At 49.7% G+C, this 15,177-nt stretch overlaps 1 protein-coding gene across 1 annotated transcript in view; it reads right to left on the bottom strand.

The window, feature by feature from the left end:
* LOC136640319 (zinc finger protein 420-like) overlaps positions 1–15,177 on the bottom strand; it is a 152,490-nt gene that overhangs the window by 59,897 nt on the left and 77,416 nt on the right. The window contains exon 13 of the mRNA XM_066615361.1: positions 796–1,690. Coding sequence (XP_066471458.1) covers positions 796–1,690 — 895 coding nt within the window. The remainder of the gene's footprint in view (positions 1–795; positions 1,691–15,177) is intronic.

Raw genomic sequence — 15,177 nt, 5'->3', positions numbered from 1 at the left:
CGCTCCCAGCTGCACCTAGCCAACAACCAACATGGCTTCAGGCAGAGGCCTCCAACTGGGGACCCAGTTTCTCACCAAGACTCCAGGCTCTGGAAAGCTGGGAGCAGTGGGGATGGAAATGAGGCTCTGGCCATTGCTGGAACGCCTCTCCTGCAGCAAGCGGGTCAGCCGAGAACAGATTTTCCAGCCCAAAAGACAAAGGAAGGGCTGCTGGAAGAGCCATCCAAGGCCTTCTGAAAGATCCACCCCATGGAGGTCACTCTCCCCAACTCAAAAATATGTGGTCTCGTCATGTCAGCACACAACATATCTTGGCTATAATTTTATTGATTATTGTACTTCTAAAACACAACTATTTAACTGTTGAATGTTTTGAACTGTTGAACACTTCTTCGGTTCTGCTTAACAATAACAATAAAGAGTAACTGCTCACAAATTGCCCCCTGCACAGCCCACCCCATTCCCTAGCCAGTTCCACCCCCTTCTGCCCTCAAAGCCTCCTTCCATCACCTGAACTGCATCATCTGGGAGCCACTGGAAGGCAGGTAAAACCTCCAGCCCTGTGTCTCAAAGGCATTTTAAAGGGGTTTCTATGGTGGGAATTTCTGAGTGAACAATAAGGGCTGTTTGCCTGACTCTCTTTCCAAACTACAGGCAATTAGAGAGTTTCTCCCTGGTGCAAGTCCTTTCATGCCTGATCTGGGTGAGCTCTCATTTTTAAGGCTTGTCCCCTGTGTGGAATCTTTGATGCTTAGTCAAGGTTGAACTGTGGCTGAAGCTCTTTCCACACTCCACGCATTTATAGGGCTTCTCCCCTGTGTGGGATCTTTGATGCTTAGTCAGGTCTGAGCTCTGCCTGAAGCTCTTTCCACACTCCAAGCATTGATAGGGCTTCTCTCCTGTGTGGGATCTTTGATGCACAGTCAGGTTTGGACACTGTGTGAAGCTCTTTCCACACTGCGAGCATTGATATGGCTTCTCCCCTGTGTGGGATCTTTGATGCACAGTCAGGTTTGGATACTGTGTGAAGCTCTTTCCGCACACCAAGCATTGATATGGCTTCTCCCCTGTGTGGGATCTTTGATGCACAGTCAGGTTTGGATACTGTGTGAAGCTCTTTCCGCACACCAAGCATTGATACGGCTTCTCTCCTGTGTGAGTTCTTTGATGAACAGTCAGGTTTGGATACTGTGTGAAGCTCTTTCCGCACACCAAGCATTGATATGGCTTCTCTCCTGTGTGGCATCTTTGATGCTTAGTCAGGCTTGAGCTCTCACTGAAGGCCTTTCCACACTGCAAGCATTCATATGGCTTCTCCCCTGTGTGGGTTCTTTGATGCACAGTCAGGTTTGAGCTTTCACTGAAGCTCTTTCCACACTCGAAGCATTTGTATGGTTTCTTCCCTGAGTGAGTTTTTTGATGTACAGTCAGGTTTGAGCTCTGATTGAAGCTCTTTCCACACTCCAAGCATTTATATGGTTTCTCCCCTGTGTGGGATCTTTGATGCACCGTCAGGTGTGAGCTGTCACTGAAGCTCTTTCCACACTCCATGCATTTATATGGCTTCTCCCCTGTGTGAGTTCTTTGATGTACAGTCAGATGTATTACCTGACTGAAGCTCTTTCCACACTGAAAGAATGTATGTGGTTTCTCTCCTCTGTGGGTTCTTTGATGCACAGTCAGATGTAGCCTACCACCGAAGCTCTTTCCACACTTCAGGCATTTATATGGTTTCTTCTCTATGTTGGGTGCTCGGCTTCTTTTGTGCCTCCCTGATCTATCTTGTTGTCTGCACATCAGTTCCTCTGCATCAGGCATGTCAACTTCTGGTGACTCCCCACATGGTTCCCACTGATCCTGAATATGTTCTCTGTTTCTTCCTGGAACAGAGAGAGAATTTTGATTAGCAGTACAGTAGATAGATGTCACTGTAATGTGGACTCTACATTCCTAGGTTCTTTTGGATCAGAGGAAGATGCTAGTCCATGGCTGTCATAAAAGAGCTTGATCTGTATACAACTTAATGGTATCAACTTACAGGAGCACCTCCAACCATACAGGGGCAACTCCAGGCAGAAAACATACCTTTCTAAACCGAACATTTATACAGGCATCTCCAGATTGATGTGTCTTCAGGTGGCTCAGGAGGCCAGCAAGGCCCGGGAGCAGAGCAATGGCGAAATACAGGAGCTCTTATAGACTAGCCGCTGACTTCACCTGGTGTATCAGAGAATTGGTGCTAATTGGCAGGAAATAGACTACCTGACAGCAAAATGATCTCTGTCTGTCTCCAGCCTGGGTTCTAATCATTAAAATACCACCTATGAAGAAACCTGCAAGGACAGTGGCCAGGCTGATGCCAGCAAGGTTTGTTCCCACCATTAGAGAGAGGGGCTCCCTGGCAGGTGCATCTAAGTGAATACACCTGGTGCTCGGGGCTTGGAAGTAGACACATTTTCTGGCCCTCTTCAGACAAGATGGGCAGGTGCAATGGCAGAGGGCATTTGTTGGAGTCCAACATCTCCTGGGATCTGCTCAGTGAGAAAGCAGATGGTTTCCAGGGGTGAGAGACACACAGAAGATGGCTGACAGGCTCAGCACATAGCTAGCGGTTGCTGGGCCTTGCACCAGCTGTTACAGTAAGGATGCCCAGGACTGCAGCCCTGCCCAGTGGCAGACCCTCACTGAGCTGTTGTGGACAGTCAGTGCTCACACCTGGCTGCGCATCAAAGGTCCCACACAGGAGAGAAGCCATATCAATGCTTGGAGTGTGGAAAGAACTTCAGTAGGAGCTCTAGTCTGACGGTGCATCAAATATCCCACACAGAGGAGAAACCTTATAAACGTTTGAAGTGTGGAAAGAGCTTCAGTGTGAACTCCAGCCTGACTGTGCATGAAAGATCCCTCTCCCAGGAGAAGCCACACACAGCATAGACACTCGCCTATAAGTCGACTGCACATAGAAGTCGAGCGCAATTTTTGAGCAAAAAATCATGCAATTTTCTATGACCCTCTGGTAAGTCAGGGGTTAAACTTAGGGGGGTGTCCGACTATAGTTTTGTCCTGATTTTCAGGATCCGAAGACAGATCCTGAAAAATAGCCTACCAGTAATTGTTACCTAAGAACTGTAGGTCTCTAATTTATTAAAAACATAGTAAAAGATCATAAGATACATTTTTATTCTTTTTAAATTCTGGTCATCACCACCTTTTTGTAAACGCTATCGGAGTAAGTGCACTGTAAACAACATATCAGTAGAACAGTGGTTCCCAACCTGGCAGTCATGTACTCGAGGGACTCTCAACAGGATGTTTAGAGGTACTTGAAAAAGAATGAAATAATGGCAGAAAAAGACAGGTCGTTGTCCAGAATGTCTTGCAAGGACCAGCAAGGCAGGAAGGGAGGTAGCTAGTTGGCTGTGAAAGCCCCACCAATAGCTAGTTTTGGTCATTAATTCATATATGAACCAGTGATTGAAAACCAGCACAGTAAAAAAACTGAAACATCAGGTGGAAAGTGATCAATCATCCAGAATTTCTCAGCACACTTCTGGTGCAAAACAGAGCAAAGGCAGAGTCTTCTGTTCTTCAAACAGATGAAAAGAGAAAACACTGTGAAATACATGAAGTCTGGGCTTTCATAGAGAGGAGATGAGGGCTTGTATTATTACAAACATTTTCCTAATAGGAAGGGTACAATTTATGGAAATAGGCTGCCAAGGGATCTGCAAGTGAAAAAGGTTGGGAACCACTGCAGGAGATCCGTGAATCAAAACCACCTTTAAGGTGTCTGGTGTGTTAAGCAAGAAGCTCTACGTACAATATACAACCCATAACAGATAACTGGGAGTGTACAATTCAATGCACAGCAGAGAGATGCAGCTGCATATATTTGCAAACCTTTTTACTCAGAAGTAGACCCTCTGCTTTCCATGGGTGTTATTCTTAAGTAAGGGTGCACTGAATTGTAGCCCAAATTGAATTTCTGATGGAAAGGAGGATCCCATCCTGGTGTTGAAAAAAAAGACTTCTGCCAAATGCAACCAGGTTGCAGCAGCGAAAGGGGAGAATAAAAGGTTAACCTAGAACAGCCAGGCCAATTCTATGCTTGGGATCATTAGAAAAGGTACTGAGAAGAAAACAGCTAATATTATAATGCATTTGTACAAATCGATGGTAAGGCCATACCTGGAGTATTGTGTCCAGTTCTGGTCACCACATCTCAAAAAGGACATAGTGGAGATGGAAAAGGTGCAAAAGACAGTGACTAAGATGACTACTGGGCTGGGACACCTTCCTTATGAGGAAAGGTTATGGCATATGGGCCTCTTCAGCCTAGAAAAGAGACGCCTGAGGGGGGACATGATTGAGACATACAAAATTATGCACGAGAAGGATAGAGTGGATTGAGAGATGCTCTTTACACTCTCACATAGCACCAGAACCAGGGCACATCCACTAGAATTGAGTGTTGGGAGAGTTGGGACAAATAAAAGAAAATATTTCTTTACTCAGTGTGTGGTCGGTCTGTGGAACTCCTTGCCGCAGGATGTGGTGATGGCATCTGGCCTGGATGCCTTTAAAAGGGGATTGGACAAGTTTCTGGAGGAAAAAGTCTTTATGGGTTACAAGCCATGATATGCATATGCAACCTCCTGATTTTAGAAATGGGTTATGTCAGAATGCCAGATGCAAGGGAGGGCACCATGATGAGGTCTCTTGTTATCTGGTGTGCTCTCTGGGGCATTTGGTGGGCTGCTATGACATACAGGAAGCTGGACTAATTGGGCCTATGGCCTGATCCAGTGGGGCTGTTCTTATTAACCTTTTTCAGCTCACAGCACACTGTCAAGGCACTAAAATTGTCAAGGAACGCTCCCAGTTTTTTACTTGCATTTAATTACTATATTACAATTAATTTTTAATTAATCTAATTAATACAATTAAATCATTACATGACAAAGGGCACAATCCTAACCAGGTCTACTCAGAAGTAAGTCCTATTTCGTTCAACGGGGCTTACTCTCAGGAAAGTATGGTTAGGATTGCAGCCAAAGAGGGGGGGGGAATGTGCCTGTGGGACTTACTTCTGAGTAGACATGCCTAGGATTGGGCTTTTGGTTGCACTCTTTTTTGGTTGCAGGCAATTGGCACTTCTCCTCTCCCCCACCCACCCCCTCCCACAGGGACATCCCCCCATCTCACAACTGCAGTCAGCACCTCTCCCACTGTCCCTCCCCTCACTGATCCACTCCTTCCAAAGGTCCAGAATCATTTGCCTCACATTCTCCCCCCCCCCCATTGCCTGCTCCTGTATTCCAGAAAAAAGCCCAGTCCTCCCATGGTCTTGTAGTTAATGGGGCTTCCTCCCAGGAAAGTGGGGTTGGAGAGGAACCTGAGAGCCCAGCCCAGCCCAGGCATGTCTACTCAGAAGTAAGTTCCATTATAGTCAATGGGGCTTACTCCCAGGAAAGTGTGGATAGAATTGTGGCCCAAGGCCCCTCCTCTGAAAGGCAAAGGTGAAGCAGGGAGGGTTGATTTGGGGAGCTGCAGGCAACTGTGGCAAGGAAAAGGGACTTCAGCCAGCCCATTCTTAGGCTGGTGGCCTCAGCAGACTCCCTGGCTTCCTACCTGCTTGCCTGCCCCTGGCTCCCTCCTTCTCACTCCTCCCAGACCACTTGATACCCAATCCTAGGTGTGTCTACTTAGAAGTAAGCCCCATAATAGTCAACAAGGCTTACTCCCAGGTAAAGGAGGATCGGGTTGCAGCCTTCCTCTTGCTCACAGCAGGAGATGCAAAGCGGCTCCTCCTCCCCCCCCCATGCCTCATGAGAGTCAAAGCAGCAACTTCTCCTGCTGGGGGCTACTGCCTGCCTCCTCTGCCCCCCCCCAAGCAAAAACCGCTGCTATAGAAACAAATGAGCCTGCTTTAGCAAGAATGGAAACTGTTCAGAGTTGAAAGGCTCTGCCCTCTGATTGACCCATAGATAAGTCTAAGTGAGAATTGGAGCTGGAATACTTGGCAAAAATTTCAGTACTATCCACTGTCATCCAAGGTGATTTAGACATAGACACTGGAAAGAGGAGGGAGAAATACCTGGAAAGTTCAAAGACCATCAGGAGTAAGTCAAACACTGTAAAATATCCTACAACCCACAGTGGAACACTGTAAAATATCCTACAACCCACAGTGGAAAACCGTCAGTCAGATGATCAGGAAATCTGATCATCAGTCAGATCATCCACTGACTGATCATCACAGTGGAAAACCAAAGATCATCAGGAGTAATTACCTCAAAACTGACAACATATAAAACTCACACAGGAGAGAAACCCTATAAATGCTTGCAGTGTGGAAAGAGCTTCACACAGTATCCAAATTGCTTCCATGTAAGCTCATCCCTGACTAAGCATCAAAGATCCCACACAGGAGAGAAGCCATATAAATGCTTGGTGTGTGGAAAGTGCTACAGTGTGAGCTCATCAGTCAGGGTTGATTGGGGCACAGGGATAGTCTGGGCAGTGGTGTGTGTTGCCTGGCATCCCAGAAGGTTGTGCAAGAGGACATCTGGGCAGACGGGACTTCCCAGAGTGTCCATGTGCCCCGATCTACTTGGACTACACACAGTGCCAACGGCAGAACAGTAACCTCAGCTCACAGGGCAGAAAGCTTTCCCCAAAACCCAGATCTGGCCAACAGGCTGGGGTATCAAAAGCCCTGCTATAGACAAGAAGATAGATCATTCAAGACTTTGTTTCCTACCCACCATGGGGAAAGGGCCTTCTTACCCAGAGAGGCTGCGCCATCGTAGTTCTCCAGCAGGACCTCCCAGTACAGAGCCTTTTGGCCGGGGTTCAGCAGAGCCCACTCCTCCACCGTGAAGCGCACAGTCACGTCCTCCAAGGACACCGGACCCTGGAAGGAGAAATTGCCCACCCATCACCAATCATTTCTCCACATTTGCCCTGCTCTTTTATGCACAGTGAGGAAGGGGACGTGAAGTGGGGGCAACTGGACTTTCTGAGCACAGGCTCCTTGGATATCCTGCAGCACCAGAAACCACAGGAAAGAAACAGGTCTCTCAAAGAGGGAGGAGGAACTTTCTGTGGCCGTTCCTGGCACATTTCCCTGGGCATCAGTCCCTTACCTGAGCAGGCTGCACAGATTCCGCTTCTGCTCCACCCCAAAGAAAAGACTGTCCAGCCATGGCTCTGCCTGCGTGGGAGGAGAAGACGGTTGGAAGAGTTACATCCTTCATACCCTTTCGAATGTCACTTCCTTGAACATCTTCAACTGGTCCCCACCTGGTTCCACTTCTTTTCTCCTCCTCTTTCCTTCTGCCTTTCTTTCCTCCCCTCTGCCTGCCCACTCACCTCTTCCTTCTCCAGGAAATCTCCCTGCAAACTGTGATTCTGCAGAGCCTCTCCAGCCCTCCTAAAAGACCTGCCTTTCCCACTCCACTTTCTGCCTCGGTTCATCCTCCTGCACGGCACAGCAGGCCCAAGTCTCCTGGGCACAAGCCCCGTTTCTACAGCGCCATCCGAAGAGTGGGAAGCAAGAAGGTGGAAAACTCAGGCCTTTGTTCCTTACCCAACAGGGAGAAAATGCCTCCTTACCCACAGAGGCTGCCAGGTTGTAATTCTCCGACATGACCTCCCGGGACAGAGCTTTCTGGCCTGGATCCAACAGAGCCCACTCCTCCGCCGTGAAGCGCACAGTCACGTCCTCCAAGGACACCGGACCCTGGAAGGAGAAATTGTCCACTCCTCACAAATCATTGATCCTCCACATCCTCTGCCCCTCCTCTAAAATTCCCATCCTCTCAGAGGAAATGGAATTGTAGCACCTCTATGGAAATGGACTCCTTATGCCCTTCATGTAGCTGACTCATTCAGAAATTTCTCAGTCAGAAATATTGGCATCTATGGCTTAGAGAAGCATATAGATAAGTTTGGGTCTATATGAAGGCATAGATGACATATACAGGTAGAGGCTCTTTATCTGTCAGGGTTCCATTCCTGGACCCCCCACAGATACTGAAAACTAGGAATAAAAAAACCTGCAGTTTTTGGAGCCCACTTTTGCTCTGAATGTGACCCAGGAAGTAAAACCATAAGTCACCCAATAAGTGGCACATGGCCTCTCCAAGTCTCAGAAAACCACACAGATGTGACCGGAATGAGGTTCCAGTTACGTCTGGGAGGTCTGCAGGGAGGATGTTTTGGGGGTTCGGCACTTGCAGTGGGGCAAATCCACAATTGCCAAATCCATGGATAAAGAGATTCCATATGTAGAGGTCCCACTGTGTGTGTGTGTGTGTGATGTGTAAATGTATTTAATCATATATAAAATTGATATTAGTAAATAAACTACACATATTCTAAAGAGGGCTTTCATATATCCCACAACTTATCCTATGTTTCTATAAGCCATACTTTCAAATAGCAACAGTTTAAAGGTCCTCATTCCATTGAATGAGGGCAAAAGTTGCCTTTTGAACATTTCTGAATGAGTCTTTCAGTTACACCAAGTGCATCAAGAGTCCTCCAAACAGGTCCTCCATTTCCTCTCCCAGAGCTGTGTCTTCACTTACCTGAGCAGGCTGCACAGAGACTGTTTCTGCTCCACACCAAGGAGGAGACTGTCTGGAAGGCAACCCCGAAGCCATTGCACTTCCTGTGCTGGAGACAAACAGGATGGGAAGTCTGTGACCCTTTCAGATGTCACTCCGTTCAGCATTTTCAAATCCCCTTCCTCTCTGATCCCAAATGCCCAGCTGAGGGGAGCCCCACAAGGTTTGATTCATTTTCTTCCACCCTTTCCTTCTGCCCCTCCGTCTGTCTCCCCCTCTCTGCCTGTCCAGTTACATCCTCCAGTCTTCTCTCCTCCAGGAAATGTCCTGTTTGAACTGTGTGATTTCAAGCAGCGGAGCAAAAAATGTCCAGCATGCACCACACAATATGGATCACCCTTTTCAACCCCTGTCTCTGCTCCCCCCATCTCTCCTGTATCTGACCCTATTCAATCCCCAACTTGTCCTCATGGACTCTGTCCCTGAGGCTGAGCCCTGATCATGCAGCCTCCTCTCCTTCTATGGGGCAGGGGCAGAAACATTCTGAATCTTCCTGCCCCATAAAAGGCAAAGCCTGCTGGGTGGGTTTGACTTCTGCAGACTCCACTCAGGCCCCCCTCACTCCCTGGCTCTTCCGCTCTGGTCGAGGCAGGAGGCCTTTGGCTGCATCTCTCAGGAAAGCAGCAGCAGCAGCCCTGGAGGTGGAGGGGCTTCTCTTGGGCCCAACTCTCAGACTCATGCAAAACACACAGAACCTCCAATGTTCCCTCCCTGGGACTCCCCTTTCCCCAGGCCAACTTTGACTCAGTGCCAAACCCAGCAGGGGCTGCAGGCCTTGTGCAGGTGGGTAGAGGCCATGCAAAGCAGAGAGGGCAAGAAGTGAACTTCCCACCCATTCCCCCTTCCCCTCCAGAAAACTGCAAGCGCCACTTTTAACCCTCAGGATTCATCTTGCAAGAAAGCCAAGACTGGCTCTTTGCAGGAGGGTGGAAGTCCTGAGCCTCCAACTTGGACCTGCATCTGCTCTCCCCTTCCTTCCGCCAGTCCCCCCAAATCAGCATCTGATGCACCCACATGGCCCAGATCCTGAGGCTGTGATTAGTTGGATGGAGGGCAGGGAACCTCCCCTTGGGGTTCTGCACGGATCGGGCCCAGGAGCTCCACGAGAGAACAAGGTCAGTGGAGTGAACAAGCTTTACTCCACCAGGGGAGAAAGGAGGCAGGACCATCCACCTGAACCAGACCGAAAGCTCCACTCAGCCAGTTCTCCACCTGGGCCTTTGCTCCCCTCGCCTGTCGCTCCAGCCTCTCTCCCAGTCCCAGGGGGGAACCCTCAGGATGACGGAGGAGTCTGGAAGGACCTGCAAGAGCAGTCGGGGCAGCAGCACAGCAGCCTGGAGACTGGCAGGGAGACTGACTGGATTCCAGGCCTCGGCCTCCTTTTATAGGCCTGGGTTTTGCACATGGCACTATTTCTCTGCACTCCGCCCTCCTTCTGGCTCTCCACTGCAGCAGTTTTCCCTCTGGTCCTTCAACTCCTGCAGAACCATTAACCCTATAATTCCCAGGCTGGTTTTACTCTTCATTTGGGTGCAGAGAGGAGAAGAGCAGGTTGCAAGGACTGGAGTGTGTTACCTAAATGCATTACCTGAAGGTGCGAGTTAAGAAATGACACGGACAACCGGAGGAAGCTTAACTGTTTACTGCAGCAGAAACAACACCTAGCAAAGCTACTCCGGGTGTGGCCCTGAACAAAGACACTGGCTTGCTTTTATACTTTTAGTCACATGGTTATGTGAGTGTGCTTTGTGCGTGCGATATGGTTGATCCTCCTTAAACTCCCCCTTTTGGTCAACATGTGAACACTGCAACTGGGACACACATTCCTTTATGTGAGTGTGTAAAAGGGAGGGGGAATGGGTAGAAAAAACAAATTTTAATTTTCCTCTTTTTACTCTCAGGCTTCATTCCCTCCTTAAATTAAAATTTTAGACATCATTACACTCAGGGTTACTTGTCTCACTTCCAGTGCCTGAGGATGCTGAGCCGTTACTTCCTTGGACAGGTATCAGGGGGATATACAAAGCCAACATAGCTTGGGCAGTTCACTGTTCAACCATGGATTCAACCATTCGCTTGACACAACCCAAACATAGTGGGATACAACAAGGTACAAGAAATATCAGTAACAGTACAGTTAAGGCAATGATAATAAAACTCTTCATCCAAATGAAGTTTGGAAAGAGATTATTGAGCCATGACCAGTCCCATCCCTGAGTGCTGTAAGATTCCCGGTATTTGCTCACTATTTCATGTATGTGCTTAATGTTTTGCTCTATTTTGCCTGATTTGTTAACATAATGACAGCAAGTCGTGTTTAGCCAAACACATAATCCACCATGGGCACTAAGCAGATAATCGAGTGCCAATTGGTGTTGGAACAGAGCATTGCCCAAGGAATTTACTTCTCTCTGCAGACTTTGGCATGTGTCTGCTGTTGTACTGGCCAAATCCTCTAATGCAGTCCCCAATTTCCTAATTTTTTTCACATTCCATGCGACTCCTAAACCTGGCAAGACAATAGCTCCGTACCTCTCTCCTTCAGTAAGGTATGTTTCTCCCCGCTTCACTCTATATAGAGTATGCCATTCCTCGTCTTCACCCCAGTGGCCTCTGAGAGGGGAGATGCCAGCTTGAGGCAAATCACCCACAAAGGGGTCCTGGCCAAGATCATCTCTGAGGATGAGAAGGTAGGCAGCGGCTGGGTTGTGCAGAAGATGAATGAGTGAACTCACATTATATGGACCTTGGAACAAGACCTGCTGGGCCGGAATAAAGGTCCATGCAGGCCACCTTTCTCTCCTCATCAGCAGTCAGTCAGGTGTCTTTGGGAAGCCCCAAATAGGCAACAGCACTCCTGCGTGTCTTGCTCTGAACCTTCTGGCACTCGGAGACATACTGCCCTTGAACATGGAGGCTGTGTTTAGCTGTTATGGTAAAGCGAGGGGAAGGTGGAGAGGCATGTTCAAGATTCACTCCATAAGAAGTGGCACGTGGTGTGCTGGGGTGGGCCACAGGCCACCCTCTTTCTGTGTCACCTGGCAATTCCAGTGGAGTTTCTACTGTGGCCCAGCCAATTTTTGGTGAAATGTATTATCTTCTTCCATTGCTGCTTTCTGCATCTGCAGCTGCTCAAGTGGCTCAAGAAAAGGGTGGGATTCCTGCAGTGGCGTAGCTAAGGAGGTGCAGGGGGTAGCAAATGCACTGGGCTACAGCTGCTGGCTGGGCAACATCAGTGGCTGGGGGGCAACATTGGGGCAACTAAGCCCATGTGCGAGTTATCTTGGGCTGCTGCGGCCCAGCCAAGCATATTGTCCAGCAGCTGAGTATAAGTTTGCTTGTGAGGCAATGGGCCACACTGTTGACCCCCCTCTAGCAACCTTCAACAGCCAGGAGGGAGCAGGGAAGCCCTGCCTGGGCCGCTCTTGCTCCATGTTTGGGCAAAAGGGAGAGGTAAAGCCTGGAAGGGGGTTGAGCCGGTAACAGCAGACACTGAGCAGAGAAAGTTTGCGGCTCTGCTCAGCTGCACCTAAGACCTCGGTGGGGCTGTGGGAGGTCTTCATGGGGTAACAGTGCAGGGGGGGCTGCAGCTCCCCCACTGAGAACCAACAGCTGTCTGCGAGCGCTGAGGCGAGGGAGCTTCCCCAGCGGGGCTGCCAACCACCTCCATTATTGAAACCTTGTTTTCCCATCAGTGGCAGCAGCTAGAGGGCAGGAGAGAGGAATGGCACTGCCACCGTCTCCTCCTCCCTTGCAGCCTCAGAGCACAATCCTATGCATGTCTACTTACAAGTAAGTCCCATTGTGTCCAATGGGGCTTACTCCCAGGAAAGTGTAGACAGGATTGCGACAGCAGGCAGGCAGGCAGGCAGGCAGAACTTCCTCCCACCTGCCCATCCCAAATCCTCCTCCCCCCAGCTGCTGTGAGTGAGCAAGTCTTCCTTTCACTCACACACTGCCAATCCTAGGCAGGTCTACTCAGAAGTGAGTCCCATTATAGTCAATGGGGCTTACTCCCAGGAAAGTGTGGCTAGGACAGGAGCCTGAGAGCCCAGCCCAAGCCAGGCAGGTCTACTCAGAAGTGAGTCCCATTATAGTCAATGGGGCTTACTCCCAGGTAAGTTCGGATAGGATTGGAGCCTCAGTCAGCCAGGCAAGGCTTCCTCCCACCTGCCTGCCCTGAGTTCTCCTGGTGGTTCTTCTGGTGGTTTCTCCACAGCCTCCTCCCCCCCTCCCCACGAGACAGCTGCAGGACTGGAGCTGTGCCTGCCAAACAAAATGACCACCTGGCGGGGGGGGGGGGGCACGCCCTGACCTCCACTCACAAGTGTGCAGGGCTCGCCTCAACGTAGCCCATTGCCCCCCCTAGTCCAATGTGACTGGCTGGTGGGGCGCGTGCCAGTGGTGGTCAACGACTGTTTCTCCCCGTCCAATGAGCCTGGCGGGGCTGGAGCAGCCCAGTGCAAGACCTCAGAGGGAACAACCGCTTCTTCTGGAGAAGTGCCAGCAGCTTTGGGCTGAGTAGGAGGGAGCTGGTGCTGGGGGGGAGGCAGCAGGCAGCTTGGGGGATGTGGCAGAGTTTTTATTTTTCAGTTTTGAAATCCAAACCCGGATGTGACGTCACTTCCAGGGCATCATCTTGATATGTGCAGAACTTGGGCTCAGTTGACTGCCCAAGTTGACTCAGTAACTTGGCCTGGTGGGATCGTAGCCTGTGCTTTGTATGAGCCAATAGACAGTCTGTCTGAGTTTGAGCCAATAGTTACAAAGTTTTGTCTGAGCCAATAGGCTCACTTGCTGAGTACCTTGTAACAAGCTCTTAAGAGTTGGGAGGGGCTGTGGCAGGAGAAAAGGCTGCAGTACCATTGGCGGAAAGCTAGAGGGCGGCTGTGTGCAGAGCCACTGAGGCTATAAAAGGGGCTGCACCAGCACAGAGAGCTCAGAGACCACCAGGGAAGAGCTGCTGTAAGGAGCTAGAAGAGCAAACTGCGGAGACCTCCAGGGAAGAGAAGCTGCGAGGAGTGAGCTGGGAGAGACCAAGCCACAGAAAGGAGCTGAAGACAGAGCTCTGCAGGAGAGCTAAGGAGAGAGCTGCTGGAAGGAGCCCTGAGAGAGCCTCTTGCTGGAGCTGAGAACCAGAGGGGAACCTCCATCAAGCCTCAAGTCCTGCTGCCTCATGCCAGCCTGCCAGCAGTCCTGTCTCAACTGGGGGAATTCAAAGCAAGGTCTTTTCTTTGATTGGTTCAGGTTCCATTCCTCCTAATAAAAAGCCTTAAAAACTTAGCTTGGTATCAGTGGTCTCTTCATCCTGTACAACAATCTTGCGCTCTGCACCAGGAAACAGGACCATTAGCCACACCACTGGATTCCTGGGAGTGCCTTCGCGCTCAGCTTCAATGCAACTCTCCACCCCAGCGATTGTCAGTGTTTTCCTTTGCACAGCAGACTGACCTTGATGGTCTTCTCTGGGGTTTGCCTCTTGTGAGGTCACTTCCAGTTTCCGGGAGACACTTCAGGGTTCTGCTGCAGTCATAGGCAACTGTCCATAGTCACAAACTTGTCTGTCCCTTTTCCACCACCAGCTAGAGCCAGTGGAGGAGGAGGACAGGCAATTTGTGACTACAGTTGCCATAAAAAACAGCCACAGAACCCGGAAGAGTTTTTCAGGGATTTTCAACTGCTGTGCTCCAAACTCCTGTGGCACACCTACAGACCTTTCGTGGCACACAGTTGATAATCGTTGCTTTACATGGTTAAAGCATGCACATTTTGCTCCCTTCTTCAAATCCTGTGAAGCACCAGCAAGTTGTCACGGGTGAATCTCAAACACCAGCTAAAGCTGTTCCTGGACTCCTGAGAAAACTCCCCAGTCAGGGGATAAGAGGGCAGGTCCTCTTGAGGGGTGAGGACCTGGCTGAGGACCAGGAAACAGAGAGAGGGTGTCAGTGGGCAGTCCTCCCAATGGAGAGAGGCTTCACTGCCAAGGGAGGAGGGAAGGCAAGTGTGCAAAAAGTGTGTGTAGCGCTAACTCCCTCCATGTCTGCTGCCGATCAGAGCCTCCCTCCGCCCACCAAAGGAGGCAGCCCTGTTTTCTAGCCCTGAGCTTGCAGGATGAGTGCTAGCATGGCAGGAGTGCTAGAACCTGAAAGAAGAACATGATCTGGATGTGCCAGAAGGGGAGAAAACCAACTCTCTGGCATTTCTAGCAGAGGAAGCTGAAAAATGAACTCAGCCCTTTTGTTATTTGGGCTGCAAACAGAAACACCTGACTGATCTTCTCTTCCCAGGGGAATCTCGGATGTTGGGGAGAAGCAGTGTGACATAGTGGTTAGAGTGACAGACAAGGGGAGACCCAGATTCCAATTCCCAGTCACCAGCAAATGTCCCCAGGTGACTGGGCCACGCACCAGATCTCTCAGGCTCCAATCCTAGACACTGCTTTATGGAAGGAAGCCCCAGCGAACACAGTAGGACTGATTCTTTAGTAGCATAATGCTGTCCATCTAACCTACATCGAAGGATTGTTGCTACAAGCAGGGCGAGG

This window comes from Tiliqua scincoides, chromosome 2 (assembly GCF_035046505.1).
Source record: "Tiliqua scincoides isolate rTilSci1 chromosome 2, rTilSci1.hap2, whole genome shotgun sequence".
Lineage (NCBI taxonomy): Eukaryota > Metazoa > Chordata > Lepidosauria > Squamata > Scincidae > Tiliqua > Tiliqua scincoides.
This window is presented reverse-complemented; position numbering and strand designations above follow the sequence as displayed.